A 17,258-nucleotide genomic window follows, 5' to 3' on the forward strand; every position below is an offset into this window, starting at 1 on the left:
AAAAAGAAAAAAAATAAGAAAAATTTAGACTGTAAAGTCTAAAAAAAGATATTGATTTATAAGTTAAGAAATAATTGGCCAAATCATCGGATTGGTTAAAAAAATAAATATGAAAATCAAAATGTTTATAACTAATTTTGTTCAGATTAAAGGAAACAATTAACTAAATTAATTTGAACCAATTTAATTAGTTTAATAGTCACAAAAAAATAATTAATTTAATTTATATTATAAAATTTAACAGACCAATTAGCTAGTAGTTCCATCAACACCTCTATTTATGGTATACAACTACACAAGTTCTCACACTTTGTTTGATAGAAGTGAAATAAGTGAGAAATTGAGAGGAGATAGTGAGAGTGAAGGTTAAAAAATGGAATTGTTTGGTTGAGGTGAATTATTACAAGTATGATGTGGTGTCACTTAACTTTTGGGGTGCCTAATTAGTTGAAGCAACCAAGAATTGCTTTAACGTCAAAAGCACAAAATTCAATATAAACATAATTAACAAACACACATCAAAACATGTGATTAGTGAAAAAGAAAATCAAAGATGATGGGTCTCACATAAAAGCTTTGCATCGAAATGGTGAAAATAGCATACAAATGGCTCACAACGTACATATTAAATTCCAACAATTCAACATATTCTTCTTTTTTCTTCACTGGTTTCATTCATGCTCGCTTAACCATCATGCCACACTATATCGTGCTTCTCAAATTTGCTCGAAGGTGATGCCAATGTGCTTCTCCAATTCGCTCCACTCTACTATCAATTGCTTTATTTTTGGACCATTGAGGTAAATGATCTAATTAGCTCTTGTTTCCCCTTTCATAATTAACTAATTTTTACTTCTGTGGTTGATAATTGATTTTCATTTTGTGGATTGATAATAGATTTATCTTGATGATAATCAATCTATAATTAATTTACCTAGATGCTGATAGTTTTAATTATGAATTTTTAAAAAATGTGATGTGAAATTGATTATTCCTCTTTATAAATGATTATATTATTTTTTTTTTCCAATTTACCTAGATGTTGATAGTTTCAATTTATTGAAAAGTAAAAAGATTAAAAATATATTTTATTCTTTTTTCTTCTTCAATTTCATCTTTACTTATAACGAATCAAACAATTCAAAATTCTACTTTATTTCTTATCTTTTTTTTTTTCTCTCCCTAATTTCACTTATAGTATTTCTTTGCTGTCTAGTCAAGCCCCATCCATTAGGAGATAATACTGTATAAATTATTACATCGATATTTTTCATTTGTTCAATAACCTACTTAATTGATTGCGTAATCAATTGTTTAAACAGCAACTCACTAGTAGTATTAGGTACAAAACTTAGAAAAATGATTAACGTTGGGGTTGCATTTTACATTACATTAGATGTTTTGAGTAAGAAGTTGAGTGAGAATAAAGATTGAAGAATGAACACCCACCCCACCAGCAGCACCCACTACGAACGAACAAGGCCAGTTCTTCAACAGCTGTACGTTGTGGCATCTTCGTAAATTCCCCCACAATCAAGCCCTTACTCAAACCCCATTCATTATTAATTACTACTAATAATTATGATAATCCTATATTCTAATTTTTAGATTGTACTATTATTATTAGTTTATTTTGTTCTCACATGATTTCTTAATGGAAATACAGTCATACATTAAACATGAATAACTCTTTCAACAAAAATTCAAACTTAATTTATCAGTTGTGTAAAATTAATTCTTTCGGCTAGATCCAACTCATCGATAGTAATTATATTATTATTATGAAATAGAAGATGTAAGTCTAAGTTTGCCTTTGCCATCCCCCATTTCCCTGCGACCACTCCAATCCAAATCACACGACACGTATAGACACACAATTTTTTTGAAGCTACACGCCAAGATTTTAGAGCGTGAAAAAAGCAGCATAGCAGAAGAAAAAGAAGAAGAAGAAGAAGAGAGAGTGTAGCACAGAGAGAAAGAGAGAGAGAGAGAAGCATTGGTTGTTAATGATGGCGGAGGGGAAGGAAGAGAGTAAATTTAGCGAGGAAAGCGTGAAGCTGTTCGTGGGTCAAGTGCCGAAGCGCATGGCGGAAGATGAAGTGCTTGCAATGTTCAAGGAGTTCGCTTTGGTTGACGAGGTCAACATCATCAGAGACAAAGCTAGTCGTGCCTCCCGAGGTAGTAACTAGTAACCGTTCTCAAATTCAAATTCTTTGTTCTCTAATGTGCTTCAGATTTGTGTTTGTTTGGTCGCAGGTTGTTGCTTTGTAATTTGTCCGTCCAGGGAAGAAGCGGATAAGGCGGTCAATGCTTGTCATAACAAGAAAACGCTCCCTGGGGTGAGTGAGTGAGTGGAATGGAATTTGAATCCTAACATAATAAGTGGCTGCTTCTATAAAAGTCGCTGATGCTGACCACCACTACCATCTCTTGATTTGCCAACTACATCTCTCTATTTTTAGTAATTTGTATCTATCTAGCACTTGCTATGTTTGTCATTTAGAACAACCTAGTATTATTAGGGTAGCCCTCAATCTAATCCATGATAACATTGAGAGATAGAATAGAAATACAAATAATGGGTACGCAGGAAAAATAAAATTAAGGATTTATTTTATGGTGTACTTTTATAGTCATGATATATAATGCTATTTGAAGTTGAAGGCCATACATGTTTATTCTTTAGGGGATTAATGTTTGTTGTTGTCTGTAAACTGAAAAAGTAAAAATAAGCATTTATGAATTGACAATGATCTCTTTAAGAAAATATGCTTTAATGCATCATTGATATTTTCTGATCAAGGAATCATTAACTAGTAGAGGTCCTTCTGTACCGTGCTCAACTTTCAGGTGGTTTGCTTAGGCAATTATCCAAGCTAGGCTTCTGTCTATGTAATATATTTCCATACTTGACTATCCATAGTTTTTTCTGGATGACTGCAATTGCTGACATTATTGACATCTTTGCATAATAACTATGGTGAGATGGTATTACTATTCTCCTGATTGGGAAGCATCTTATTTTTTGTGTCCAATTCAGGCATCTAGTCCGTTGCAAGTGAAGTATGCAGATGGTGAATTGGAAAGATTAGGTGTGATACATCTTCCTTGTAGTTAAATATTTTGTTCAGCAACTCCATTTTTATGCATTATTTACTGAATGAAAAGTTCCTCTTTTAACTTCAGGACATGTGTATTGTCCCTTGATAAATAATATTATGTTGTCTTTGTATCCAGAACACAAACTCTTTATTGGCATGCTTCCAAAGAATATTTCTGAAGATGAGGTCTCTGATCTTTTCTCAATGTATGGAACTATAAAGGATTTACAGATTTTAAGAGGTTCTCAGCAGACAAGTAAAGGTGCCTAATGTTACAGATGAAGCTATCCTTTATTCCTTTTGGGCATTGTAGTTTCTTAATAGCAAAGCTTTATTCATAGCTGTATTCCTTTGAGTAGGATGTGCATTTTTGAAGTATGAAACCAAAGAACAGGCCCTTGCTGCTCTTGAGGCAATCAATGGAAAACATACAATGGAGGTTGGTGTTTGTTAAAACCATCACCTGAATACTTTACAATATACATTTATTTGGTTATTGGTACTAGTGGCTAAAAGCATGCACTTTTCCATTCTGCCACATATTAGTTGTAAATGGTATTTGCTGCACTTTGGTTTGTGTAAGATAATTGTTGTGCAATTGAGGGGGTAAACACTAGGAGATCTTCACCAATGGGCCTCGAGCACACCACACTTTAACTCAAAACCTTAAGGCATTTCTTAATTATATGGTGTTCAACTTTCCCATTTCTACCCAATGTGGAACTTCACTTCACACTTGTATTCCAACAATAATGTTCTTGGCTTAGGATTGACTTGATATTTATATGACAGGCTTGAACTGAATCCAAGCTTGGAAGAGGAGAAAACTCCAGCTCTGGCCTCTAAGGCCTACTATATGTTTGCATTAAATGAGTCCAAGATGAACATAGCTCAAACTTAGGATTGTTATACACACACACTTGTGCACATTGTCAATCAATGTATATAACACGATAACTATACAGAAGCTAACATGCTTGCAAAATAGGGGATCTTAGTGGAATTACACATGAATCTCATTCATTCAAAACTAATTGGCATAGGATTTAAATTTTACATTTTCCCAGCAACTAATGTTTCAGTAAGTTGACTAATGAAATACTAGACATCATGTTGACACCTCGTTATTTTATGTTAACGCAACTATAGAACTTTTTTTTCCTGGGTGGTTGATAGCTACTCATACATGATGAAAATTGTCAATTAAATTGCTAACTCAATGATTATATAAATTCATACAATTGCAATCTGATGGTTATTTTTCCTTCTACAGGGTTCAAGTGTTCCTTTGGTTGTCAAATGGGCAGATACTGAAAAGGAAAGGCTAGCTCGAAGGGCTCAAAAAGCACAGTCCCAAGTTTCTAACATGCCGCAGGCTGATCCTCAACATCCCTCATTATTTGGAGCCTTGCCAATGGGTTATGTTCCTCCATATAATGGATATGGTTATCAGGTTAGTTCTGCTATAATGCATTATTAGAATAATAACATTTTCCCCCTTAATTCAGGGAACTTTTCTTCTGTACAATCATGTCGTCCTATGAGAAATTATTACATTTATGGATTAATGTCTGTTATTTTTCATGCCTAACATCTTGATGGAGGTATATGTTTGAATAATCATTTTTTCTCAATAGGCTCCCGGGGGTTATGGGCTCATGGCATACCGTTTTCCACCAATGCAGAATCAACCAGGTTTCCATAACATGAACATGAACCAAGTAAATGCAGTGAGGCCTGATCTTGGTCACAGTGTGAATCCTAGAAATTATCATGCGCCTCCTGCAAGTTACATTGGCCCTTATCCTGCTGTGCCAGGTGTACAGCATCCAATGGTATATCCCAGAAGAATTGTAAGTCCGAGGCCGATGAGTAGTTCTTCTGGTTCTGTTTCACCTGCAGGTGGGAATAGCAACTCTTCATCTTCAGGTGCCAGTAAAAGTTCCAGTGGTCAAATTGAAGGTTGTTATCTATATCTTATATTTGTGCATTAATAACATGCATGCATGTGAGTAAACATATAATAGCCTTTTTTTCCCACGTCTTTCCTCATTGCAGAAAATGTTAGTTTTTGTTGATAATCCGAATTCTGTTAATTATTTTAATTTCTCTGGCTTAGGACCACCTGGTGCCAATCTATTTATTTATCACATACCTCAAGAATATGGAGACGAAGAGCTCGCAACCACATTTCAACCGTTTGGTAGAGTTTTGAGTGCTAAAATTTTTGTCGATAAAGTAACAGGTGTAAGCAAATGTTTTGGTAAGCCTGTGTTAGATCTGTTAATGAATTTGATGAGTTTTGAATGGAGCTTGTATTTGATTGATTAACTCCCGTTTTGCAGGGTTTGTTAGTTATGATACTCCAGAAGCTGCTCAATCTGCCATTAGTACGATGAATGGTTGTCAATTAGGTGGTAAGAAATTAAAGGTTCAGCTTAAGAGGGATAACAAGCAGAGTAAGATTTACTGATGAAGGTGGATAATAGAAAGTTGTATAATTCTCAATTCTCCTGACCCATATCAGATGTCAATACAATTTGTAATTTTCTGTAACACGAAAATTCATTTAGACATTGATTATTAATTTATTGATTTTTCCCTCAGAAAGCATATTGATTATATTATAAGTTCGTAACTTTATTGGTTTCATCATCCGGCAGGGATGAGAGGATCGTTATTTTGGGTCTCGTACACACCAAACAATATGTTTGTGTGCTACGCTTAGTTCACTGCAATTTCTTTTGTGTTTACCTTGTAGGAAGCATGAACTATTGTTTCATTGTTTGCACTTGCTATTATTTTCAGTGTCACAGTAGTTGGTGGGGCCGGGGATTTGGGTTGACGGGTTGGTAATTTTTTTATTTTTTATATATCTTTTGAGATTTAATGTTAATGCATGCAGGTTAAGGACTATTTAATAGAAGTAAAATATTACTGCATTTGGTCTAAAATATTCTTATTTATTTTCTTTTTTCTTTTACTAGATTTAATCTCATTGTTTATGATATGTTATTATTATAATCATTATTAGATAGGGGAGTAGGTTAAAAATAATATAAGCCAAACTAATTATGTTTTAGTTAGAGTGAACACAAATCAACATGACCAACTTGAACAAGCCAAATTGAATTGAACAAAAAATAACAAATTGAGTTAACACGTGAAGTTAAGTTCATTTTTTTTTCTTTTGAATCAGGCCAATTTGGGTGAAGTAAAAAAGGAGTCTTATTCATGCCATCAAAAATGACTCTTATTGATGATTTTGTACTTTTTAATAAATTTTAGACTTAAGAGTGTGTTGTTAGTACTGTTTTAAATGAATGTTGATGACTTGTGATTTATTATGTTTTTTTCAGCTCAAATCTACTTTTTAATTAGGCTTGAATGTGACGTTCTTATGGAAGAGCTTTGAGGTTCTATGGCGTTTCTTTAGTTAAAATAGTTTCAATGTTCTAACCCTATTCCCTATAACATGACAAACTAGTGATGAATATTCAGTATACTAGTAGAGTATTAGGTCTGGAATGGACTTGACTCTATGTTTTTTTTTCTTCCCATTTCTATCGGGTAACTTGAGAACTAATTAAATTTGGCCTGAAACTGAAACCAACCAAATCAAGTCAATAATAATAATAATAATAATAAATTAATAATAAAAAAGAACTCCAAAACAACCCAACCTCATACATTAACATTATATCTAATTCGGGTTTTCTTTCTTAAAAAACTCACCCAACCCCACCATGCTCACTTTTAGTTTTTCTTTCTGCATACTTTTAGTTTGATTAAACATCAGCAATTTTAAAAATAAAATGAACATAAAATATATTGAACGAAGACAGTATTACTATCGTTGTAATGAATTGTTATCATTAATAATGGAAAGCAGAAATCAATGGTAACGTTCAGACCCTCAAAACACTTAAGGTCCAAGATTTTACTTCTCATATAAACTAGTGACCATTTCTGTGAAATGTCATTAAACTGGTGTGGTTGGGAAAAACACTTTGAGGTCCTAAATAGTGATTTTTCTAACGAATATGTTTTTTTGTTGGCTTTTTTTAGAAAAAATACTTGTACTCAATGTTCTTGATAAGTTAAATAAGTTAAAATAATTATGATTAATGTAACGGAAAAGTATAGGTCCATTAAATTAATCATTTTAGGGGACACCTTGCCATGTTCTTGATAGTTAATAATACTAATCTCTTAGCGATTGGCTGCTGCTTGTTGGAGTTTGGGATGTCCACTTGCGTCTTCTACGTGTGCATTCAATGTACTGACTCCACCAAAATTAATTTGGATTGCAAATCTATTGCACAGATAAGATTAGAATATTTAAATAAACTCTAACAAATAATTTTGTAATTATACTAGTAGTATTTTTTAAAAACTTTTTCCCGCAAGTGTTGTCATATTAAAAACCATTAAACTTCCCTATTTTCTTAAAAATAAATTAAATTTCTAAAGTAATCAGTATCATTTTTAAACTTTTAAAATAATGTGATAGCTCTTATATTTAACACGTCCATAGCATAAAAAATATGATGATTCACTTAAAAAGTTAGCAGGAAAAAAACAAAATACGGTGTAACACAACCTATCAAAACCAAAAATAGTGTACTTATCTAATGCATAGAAAATGTCACAAAAAAAAATTCTAATGCATAGAAATTATGAAATTTTTGCTCAGTTTTTTTATTTGATAGGTGATTCACTTAAATGTGTAACTAAACACGTAATGCTACTGCATAAAAATAAAATTAAAAAAACAACAACACGTAATGCTATTTTATTTTCACTTCCTTATGCTCTGCTACGGGAAGTAATGCTAATTTTATGGTGTGGAATGTAATGCAATTCGACTTACGTTTTATTACAGGATGTAATGCTGATTTCTTTTCTTACAATACCTAAACTCTTTTTACCACTGTCCGTTATATGATAATCACCTTTGAATAAATTTTGATTGATGATAATTATTTTTCTTTTTTATTTATTGGTCCTGAGTGGCCCATTAGTCCACGATTTATGTAGGGTAGATGTGGGTCTACCAAAACTAAACCACTCATTTATGTTGGGCATTGCTATTGGCACCTACTATTGACTAGTAATATTTTTTTCTTACAAAAATACCTCTAATGTTTGACACATCCATAGCACAAAAAAATAATTTTAAATGAGGGAACTAAAAAACCATTTTTTAAATATGAGACTACAATAATTATTTTAGATTTAAGGAACTAAAAGATCACTTTTAAATACGAGGAACCAAAAAAATATTTAATGATGTTGATGAGTCATATTCAAATTCATGTACCAAAACTGGTGCAATAGAGAGACCAAAACTGGTCTGGATGGGTCTTCTAATATCCCTAGTGGGCCTTCCTGGGCCTATTTGGATCAAGAGGCCTATCACATGCCTCTCGGCTATTGCTACACTCACCTAACACAATTGCTGGTACACCTAAAAAATCAACACAATTCATGTTTTGCCATTCCTTAAAAAGGATACGGATTGGGCTTACGTGATTGTCCAAGTTGAACCTATGACTTCCATGTTATTAATACAATACTCTAACCAACTAAATTAACATGCCAATTATATTATAAAATAATTAATATCATATATATTTAATGCTTATGTAAATTTAGATAATAAATTTTGTGACAGTTAATTTTGATTTAACAACTAACTTTTTTACATATATAAATTGTAAATAAAAATTATATGTTTATTAACATAAATCTATTAATGTATTTTTTGATCTTATTATAATTAATTTTGATCTGATAATATATTTTTTTACATATATAAATTTTAAATAAAAATTATAGGTTTTATAAAAATTTATAAACGTAAATATATTATATCAAAATTAATTGTCACAAAATTTATTATTTAAATTTACTTACGTATTAAATATATTTTAAAAATTGTAGAATTATATATAATGACATGAATTATTTTATAATATAATTGACTTGTTAGGTTTATTAACAATTTGCACCCTTCCACAATTACAATTTCCCTAACACTGAATCGACGCTCTCGATTCTGTTCGCGTCCCAGAAGATTCTCCAACGATAATTTTATGCATATTTTTTTTTTTATTAGGGACAGTTATGTTATCTTATATACATATTTTTTTCTTTCTTTTCTATTTTCTCCGCAATCAAACTAGAGGAAACAAAATTTCTTAAAATCATCTTTTTACTTTTTGCACTTCCTTCCTTTTTCCCTTTTCTAAACCAACATTTCATTAGTTTTTCTTTATGCTTTGGGTTTTCCCCCATCCTTTCCTTGATCGAATTGGATTCTAGGCTTCAATGATGAAGTAATATGGAAATAAGTCAAAAAGACTCTAAAAGAAAGTAGTCCAAGATTTTTCTACCGCGCTGCCCTACGTTTCGTGCAGCCCATAACTTTGCTTTACACTCCTAGTATCCAACACGGAATTACGCAAACTTGTACATGTCATATAATCAACGTAACATCCAAAGGATTTGCTTAGTATTACAAGAAAAATATCTCATAAGTGATGAGATTTATTGTTAGATACGTGTCTAAAGCTATGTTTATTTTGCTAACTTCTTAGAATTAGACCGTAAGATTTGTTTTTCCCCGAATATTTTAATTTTGGTGCTAAGAGTTCACTTTTACTAGAACAAAAAAGCACATTATTTAATATGTATTAGAGTATAATTTTACCCTAATGAAGATAACTTATGTCTCAATTAAACGTGAAAAATGCGCAAGTAATTTTCTTTTTTATAATTCAATTATATCAACCTATAACTCTAGCAAATTGTGGATTCTAGCTAGGACAATTTGCTTCATCTGCCTAGAAACAAAATGCACGAAATTTCGAAGAAAATCATATATAGGTATAAATTTTGAGCCATGAATTAAGTAGCACTTATAACACGTTTTTTTAATTCTATTCTTTTTTAGAAAAGTATAACTTGGGTGCTAAAAAAAAGAAGAAAAGTATAAGTTGTCATTCCTGTTAATTTTGTTTTATGTGTAAGATATACACTAGATATAGTTTCAAAATATATTAGGTGGCATTCGTATACCGGTACCTACGACAAAAGTCACACAAGGAAGGCAGCAAAATAAGACCACGTTCTAGAATGTTTGGGTCTCTATCACGCACACCGAACCAATTTAAATCAGCTTTGTATATAGGATTAAGATAAGGCTCCTTTGACGTTAAATCATTGAGTAGTGTAGGTTTGTTCCAGAAGAGCGTGAGATACTAATCCTTTCGAGCATGCGCCATGTATTAAGATCCAGCACACTATATCTATAAAGCACCGATACAAATACCGACATAGACACAACACAGAACACGCGCGCGCACATATATATATATAATTAAAATTAATAATTAAAAATTATATATTTATCTTAAAATAAATTGTTAAACTTTACAATTTTCATATGATAATAGTATCAAGAATCATCATATTTCAGAACTCAAGAACTTTACCTCTTAGGAATATAAGAAAACAACTAGTTAAATTCTTTAATAAAGAATCTCATAAAAAAAACAATTTTATCTCTTTAATATTTAGGTTATTTTAAAAAAATAAAAATAAAAAAGATGAGTGCTTATACATGTCTCAATCGTGTTGCTCTCGCGTCAAAGTTTAAAAAAATGACTTGGATATTGCAAAAACGTATAATTTGCATGTTTACCAGACACCTCCTTCCGCCACCCCATGTTTCATAACATTTGACAAATAATTGAGTTCTTTAAATACATTGATAGAGATTTGTTTCTCTAGTCATCTATATTGGAAAGACTAGTTTATTCAAAAAAATAAAAAGCACTTTCTTTAGGTGTTGAGAGATTAGTCTCGTAACATCTGAGTAATGATTATGAAATATTTTATATAAATAAATTGGACATTGAAAAAATGTGTCATTTTTATGTCAGTTACATGTAAAGCACCCTCATCTACCAACCGACATGCTTCATAATATTTGATAAATAATTGAGTTCTTTAAATATATTGATTAGAGAAATTACTCTATTTAGGGGAAAAAGCAACTTCTTTACCTATCGAGAGATTAATCTCATGGCATCTAAGTAACAACTATGAAACACTTTGTATAAATAAATAAATGGAACATTATCAAAATGTGTCATTTGCATGTTTGCTAGGTGTTAGACACCTCCTTCATCCACCGACCAACATGCTTCATAACATCTGTCAAATAGTTGAGTTCTTTAAATATAAAGATTGAGATTGTTTTTCTAGTTGTCCATACAAGAAAGACTATTATATCTAGAAAAATAAAAGCAACTTCTTTATGTGTTGAGAGATTAATCTCATGACATCTAGTAACGACTATGGAGACACCGTATATAAATAAATAAATTAGACACTAAAAAGGTATCATTTGCATGTGTCAAACACTCTTAATAATAAATTAACACGTTTCATAACATTTAATAAATAATTGAATTCTTTAAATATAAAGATTGAGATTCAATTCTTTAGTCATCCATACAAAAAAAGATGACTTTATTTAGACAAATAAAACCTACTTCATGTGTTCTGAGATTAGTCTCATGACATTGATTAGTGATTGTACATATACCTTGTATAAATAAATAAAAAAGGTATAATTACTGTACTTCTAGAAGACAATTAACAAGCTTATTTGAGGCGCTTCCTTCCCCTTTTAATAATGACTAGTCCCATTTGGGAGAGGCAAATGTTGGGAAGATTGGTCAGTCTCTCTCACCAAAAGTGTCAAACATGAGAGCCCACGTTTAATTTGCTTCTTATTTTCCTATTCTTAATTTGAGCTAGTGGTTGTGGTTGTAGGATCCAAACGCATCAAAGTCAGAATATAAGAGAGAGAAAAAGACTCCTTTTGTTCATGGAGAGGAAGGAGACTATTGATTTTTCTTCTTATTTTTATCTTGAAGCCTCTGGTGACTCTGAAGAAGCTGATTTTGATCACACCTTTGCTTGTGAAATGGCCAAAGCAGATGGTGGTGGCGAAGTTGTTGATGATAATGATGATGCTCTATCTTGCAATGGATCTGGTGCTTGTAATGTTGCTGAATCCGATGGGTGTGACGAGTCTTGTGATGAGCATGATGGTGGGATTGAGAAGAAGCAGGAGGAGGATGGTGTTTATGGAATGTCATATTGTGAAGATGATGAGATGCAAGAAGAACAGATGAAATCCTATGTGTCTTTTGATTCAGGCCACAAATCTCTGGATGAAATGGAAAAGAACAGGCTCTTCTGGGAAGCTTGCTTGGCATCTTGAGATTGTGTTAATTTCTTGGCTTTCCCTTTTTCTAAATCACCCATGTGATCCATATTTGTTCGACATTAAGGGTCACTTAGCTTAGATTTTCTTTTCTTTTTAAATGTAGCAGCTTAGAGAAAATCTTTTAATGTTATGTAAATATTTAACCGTTAGAAGAAAAATATTTTCTGTTTTTTTAATTTCCCTGCATTTGTTCCATAATTGTTCATTGAATGTTGTTCAGAATGATTTGCTTTGTAAAATAGAGATAATCCAATAAAGGCAAAAGAACTAGGTACTAGGTTGAAGACACAGTTAGCTGGTAGGACGAAAGCAATGGAGCTTAATTAGTTCGACATTGGCTGCTATAAAATATGAGTCTGCAACGTTTGACCCGTGTTTGCCAATTTGTCTGCTCCTTAATTTGTTTCGGATCAGAGGTATAGCCAGATTGGTTCTGGTCAATTTGCTCATACAAATTAATCGTTTGTTTTTAATATAAATCCATTTATGTTGTTTAATTTATTTAATAAAAATATTTAGAAATGAAATAAAATTAGAAAAAAATATTATCCTAATATTTAAGATGATAAATTATTTTAAATAAATTAAAATATGAACAAGTAGATAATATGTTATTTTATATTTATCGGTTAGTTATGTAGTTAGTTCAATTAATTAACTCATCACCTCCCAATTTTTATAGTTATCTTTTCAACTCCTTTGTCTTCAACATCAAGTTTTACCTAACAGGCTTCACGGGGTTCAACAAAGAAAGATTGACTTTTTATTAGTCTGGCTTAGTTTAGATTTAAACATGTCAACTTGATTACTTTGGTTTGATTTTTCCATCAGATTGATGCAAACTAATGAGCATCCTTAATTTTGCTTTAGCTTAGGGTCACGAACGAAATTTTAACCGCGATTGATTTTGAGAAGAGGAAAAAAAGAAGTAATTTTTGCATTCGATTGAGAAATTTTATTAAAATAAATTATATAAAAATCACTTTATTTCATGCCTAATCTTAATCAATCTAAACCATTTAAATTTTAAAATCAAATTTGCAAACAACCATTCAAACACTTCCTTCCATCTTGATGAATTTCTGAACCATTCAAATTTTGATCATACTGAAGATACATAGAAAGCATCTATGTGTCAGGCTAAGCTAAATCGATCTCCCCATTCCGCAGGAATTCATCGATTTCACAGCACTTGACTGAAATTTGAAGAGGGGGCCACACCTTTAGCCCATTCCAATTTGTCATGGTTAGAATGGTCTAGTACAAGAACATACAGAACCAGGTCAAATTCAGCCCTAAACTGAACATAACCTGTCCCAATACACAACAAGGAAGCGGTTCTTACTCCATGTATTAATTTACACAAGCAAACCTGCTCTGCTTGTAGAGACAAAATCTGGAAAACATGCTACTAAAAAACTTCTACAAAGAAAATCAGTTCTTAACTAGAAGCAAGGAGTGGTGGCACAGGTGAAATAGAATCTGCAAACTTATCCATCATCTCCACATCTTTGGTGCCGGTACATCCTATTGATGAACTACTTGAGTCAACATTTGAGGCCAAATCAGTCAGTGTTGTACTCAAGCAGGAATTCCCTGCTTTGCCATCAGTAACAGATATAGAAGGTTCCATGTTATAGCCAGAGAAACTCCTGGTGCTAACATACTTATCCAAATAACCTGCAGATTCCTCTGAGAATCCTTTTTTGTTCTCATCCAACTGCTTCAAGAAGCACTCCTCCTCTATCTCACTCAAAGATCCAGCTTCCCCTTCACTACTGTGACCATAGTGGGCATGATCATCATAATCTGATTTGGTTCCTCTCAATTCACCGCTTGTGTCCATTTCTCGCTGACTGCTGTATTCATCCTCAGACTGGCGATCTGATGAATGATATGACATGGGAGAATAGCCACCTTTTGCTGTTTGTTCGTGTTCTCTAAGTGTCTTCATGATGAGTGTCTTGAGTAAGTTCATCACTTGAACCGCATGCATCAGGGCTGTTAGAGGATCAGACATCTGTTCCAGGAGACACAGATGAATTAGCAATAGACCATTTTCAACTATACATAGTTTTCATGTGCATAAGATCTATAGCCTACTGTAAGCAAAATATGGCAAGTTGTTTGGTAATGAAAACTGAAGATTGCTTAGGTCAATGAAGATATGAATGATAGATTATTTTGTTTTAATAACATACCATTTACCCAAAACAAAGAAGGAAAAGGATAAACTAGGATAAATTACTTTTGAAAATATGCCTAAATATCTGCATAAGCTTTTCTTTTTTTTTAGTATCTGAAACTTTGGTTTTTAAAAGATATGGATATTATTCTTATCATCTAAACTTAAAGATGATATCCGCTTGATTGTAAGATTAAGATGTGGGGTTAGTATTTGAACTGTGTTATACGCTAGCTCCATATATAGAGACAAGAAAGTAAAGTTAAAGCACCTCTCTTCATAACATATCTCTCCTTTTAATAAAAAAAATTTCACATAAAAACCAACAAATACAAATAGAACATTAAGCAAACACTGACAATTTTAACATCCAATGTGTATGTGAGCATACCTGAGTCATGTTTGGAGCAAAAACCATTGCAATATTTCTAGCATTCATTTTGTTAAATTCCTCCTCTTCTACAACATCAGCCATGAGATCAATAGCCCAGCTGAGTAAAGCAGACTCGGTTGGCTTTAGCTGCTTCACAAGCTCAACAGATTCTTCTTCTGTGTTGCACTGAAGAACTTGCTCAGGGGAAAGTCCATCTAGCACTCCCGAAGGTAGCTCTCGGAACCAGGCTTTGATCAGCCCCGCTAAACAGTGGACATCAATATCATCCGGCACAATGCCCCTATTCAACTGGTCCCTCACATGCTCCTCTTGACTATTTTCGGGGTTTATACGAAATATACCCTCAGCCTGAAAATTGATTGAAGAGAAAAAACAAAAAGATAGTTAGTATGAAACTCACTTGTCACCACTTGCACAAGAGCTTAGAGTTTGGTGTTACAAATGATGCCCAAATATACTATACAGTCAGTACCTTCAAGCCTCCCTGCGAGTATAGACGGTCCTGCATTAGCAAAAGAATAGTGGGGACACTGTTTCCTTTTGGATCATAAGAACACTGCATAGATTCTGCTGAGACACCAAACACACTTACACTGCAAGCATACATGACAAGAAATCACAAGTTAAAACGATGCTACAAACATGGCAAAGGACAACAAAAATAAAGAAGAAAAAAACTGCTAGAAGAATAAAAGTTAGAAAACAAGGCTGGATTATAATTTCTAAAACATGTAATAGCAGCAAAAAAGCAAAATAAGAAACTCTAAATAAGATAGAACAGTTCATTCCGTCGCTAACTATGTACAAGTATTTGAAAGAACTTTGATCCCATTCTATATTCATTCCGTGGCTAACAAAGCATTCAATGGACATGTGCCCCAAATCCCAAACAATTATGAAGTTCCCCATTTTGCAAATATACATCTAAGGTCAAGACTCTACAGGATCAGGACCAAAGTTAAAAGAATAACGACCAACCCAAATGCACTAGTTTGAAACAAAGTTCTGGCTACGTCATCTTCTTCACTACCCTTCATGAAAGTCTTACACTTTCTTTCTCTTCCACACACAATCACATACACAGAGAGAAACATAAACATCAACACCAAAAGCTCTTCCAAGCGAAAAAAAAACAAAAACAAAAAAAGGCTTTTAGCATTTGAAGCAGAACCCATTTGAAATCTAACAAAAAAAATGCGTTAGAAAGAAGAAGAGAAGTATTAGTTTACCTAGCACTGGGGACCCTGGCAGGGATCTCGACTTGGAACTCATAGGGAAGACCGAGGAAGCCGTTGAAGCGGTCGAAGGTGACATGAGTGATGTGCTGGACGTTGGTTGGCCATCCGATCTCCATGTGATGGACGGTGGAGATTACGTCCTCGGGTGGGTCCACCCTGCACGACACCATCGATTTTCTGATGGCCGCCAAGAGAAGCGCCACCAGCGACAGCTGGTTCTGCTGCTCTTCTTCCTCCTCGGCGGTTCGCGCCGACCTCGTCCGCTTCCCGCCGCCGCCGCATCCACCGCCCTTGGTCACCATGACCACTCCGGTCATTCTATTTCTCTCTCTCTCCGAGGTGAGCAAGATTGGTTTTTTTATAAAAAAAGTTTGAGGATGAATGAATGGAAATGGGAGTTAATGTGTTTTGTTGGGTTGCATTCAATTTCGTTTCTCTATGTTTAAACTTCAAACTTCAAACTTCAAACGGCCACTCACTCCTTTCTCTCTTTCTCTCTTTCTCTCTCTTTCTTTACTTTATCTAATGCTACCCTCTTTTTTTTACCCCCATGTTTCCCTCAATTACCACTCCTGCCACTCTGATTTAATTACTAAATTACATTAATTAATTAACGTGGACACCATTTGGTCAAGATGTCATATTTTGTCAGTATTTTTAATTAATTAAAATTAGCATCTTATGCCAATAACAACTTGTCAATGTAAGTTACTTTTTGTTATTTTCATACTGTTCAGTGGATGTTACTGACATAAAGGTCAAAAACTACCGAGATATAATATAAAATTTAATTCAAAGAATAATGTTAACAATATTTATAATAGGTTTTATTGTATTTTTAATCTCTTTAATTTGGATTAGGTATAATTTTTTTAAGTTAGTTCGATTTTGATATTTTTAAAGTTAAACAAATTTGATTCCCTGGTCAATTTTCTTTTATTTTGAACCCTCATTTTCCAATGTTATATTCAAATACTTATGAATTTATGATGAAATTAGAATATGAAAAATGTATATAAATGTTGAAATGAGA

General features: G+C 32.9%; 3 protein-coding genes across 4 annotated transcripts; 2 read left to right on the forward strand and 1 right to left on the reverse strand.

Annotated features, from left to right (window-relative positions):
- The first annotated feature begins 1,739 nt into the window (after positions 1–1,739).
- On the forward strand, positions 1,740–5,739 carry LOC114369781 (RNA-binding protein BRN1-like). Its single transcript, XM_028327037.1, has 9 exons — positions 1,740–2,178; positions 2,257–2,339; positions 3,041–3,092; positions 3,238–3,363; positions 3,461–3,540; positions 4,375–4,554; positions 4,739–5,063; positions 5,221–5,364; positions 5,447–5,739. The coding sequence occupies exons 1-9, from the start codon at positions 2,007–2,009 to the stop codon at positions 5,572–5,574; spliced, it is 1,290 nt and encodes a 429-aa protein (XP_028182838.1). The 5' UTR covers positions 1,740–2,006; the 3' UTR covers positions 5,575–5,739.
- A 6,058-nt stretch (positions 5,740–11,797) lies between these two features.
- On the forward strand, positions 11,798–12,584 carry LOC114370670. Its single transcript, XM_028328066.1, has one exon. It carries the CDS (start codon positions 12,004–12,006, stop codon positions 12,400–12,402), a length of 399 nt encoding a protein of 132 aa, XP_028183867.1. The 5' UTR covers positions 11,798–12,003; the 3' UTR covers positions 12,403–12,584.
- An 875-nt stretch (positions 12,585–13,459) lies between these two features.
- LOC114369253 (rho GTPase-activating protein 2-like) lies at positions 13,460–16,713 on the reverse strand. Of its 2 annotated transcripts, none has more exons than XM_028326442.1 (4): positions 16,217–16,713; positions 15,460–15,580; positions 14,985–15,335; positions 13,460–14,428 (listed from the first exon to the last, which is right to left on the reverse strand). In XM_028326442.1, exons 1-4 carry the CDS (start codon positions 16,540–16,542, stop codon positions 13,850–13,852), a joined length of 1,377 nt encoding a protein of 458 aa, XP_028182243.1. In that variant the 5' UTR covers positions 16,543–16,713; the 3' UTR covers positions 13,460–13,849. The 2 variants fall into 2 exon arrangements, with proteins under 2 accessions (XP_028182243.1, XP_028182244.1); XM_028326443.1 differs by lacking the exon at positions 16,217–16,713 and adding an exon at positions 15,966–16,139.
- Between the last annotated feature and the right edge of the window lie 545 nt (positions 16,714–17,258).

Source organism: Glycine soja, chromosome 10 (genome assembly GCF_004193775.1).
Source record: "Glycine soja cultivar W05 chromosome 10, ASM419377v2, whole genome shotgun sequence".
Classification (NCBI taxonomy): domain Eukaryota; kingdom Viridiplantae; phylum Streptophyta; class Magnoliopsida; order Fabales; family Fabaceae; genus Glycine; species Glycine soja.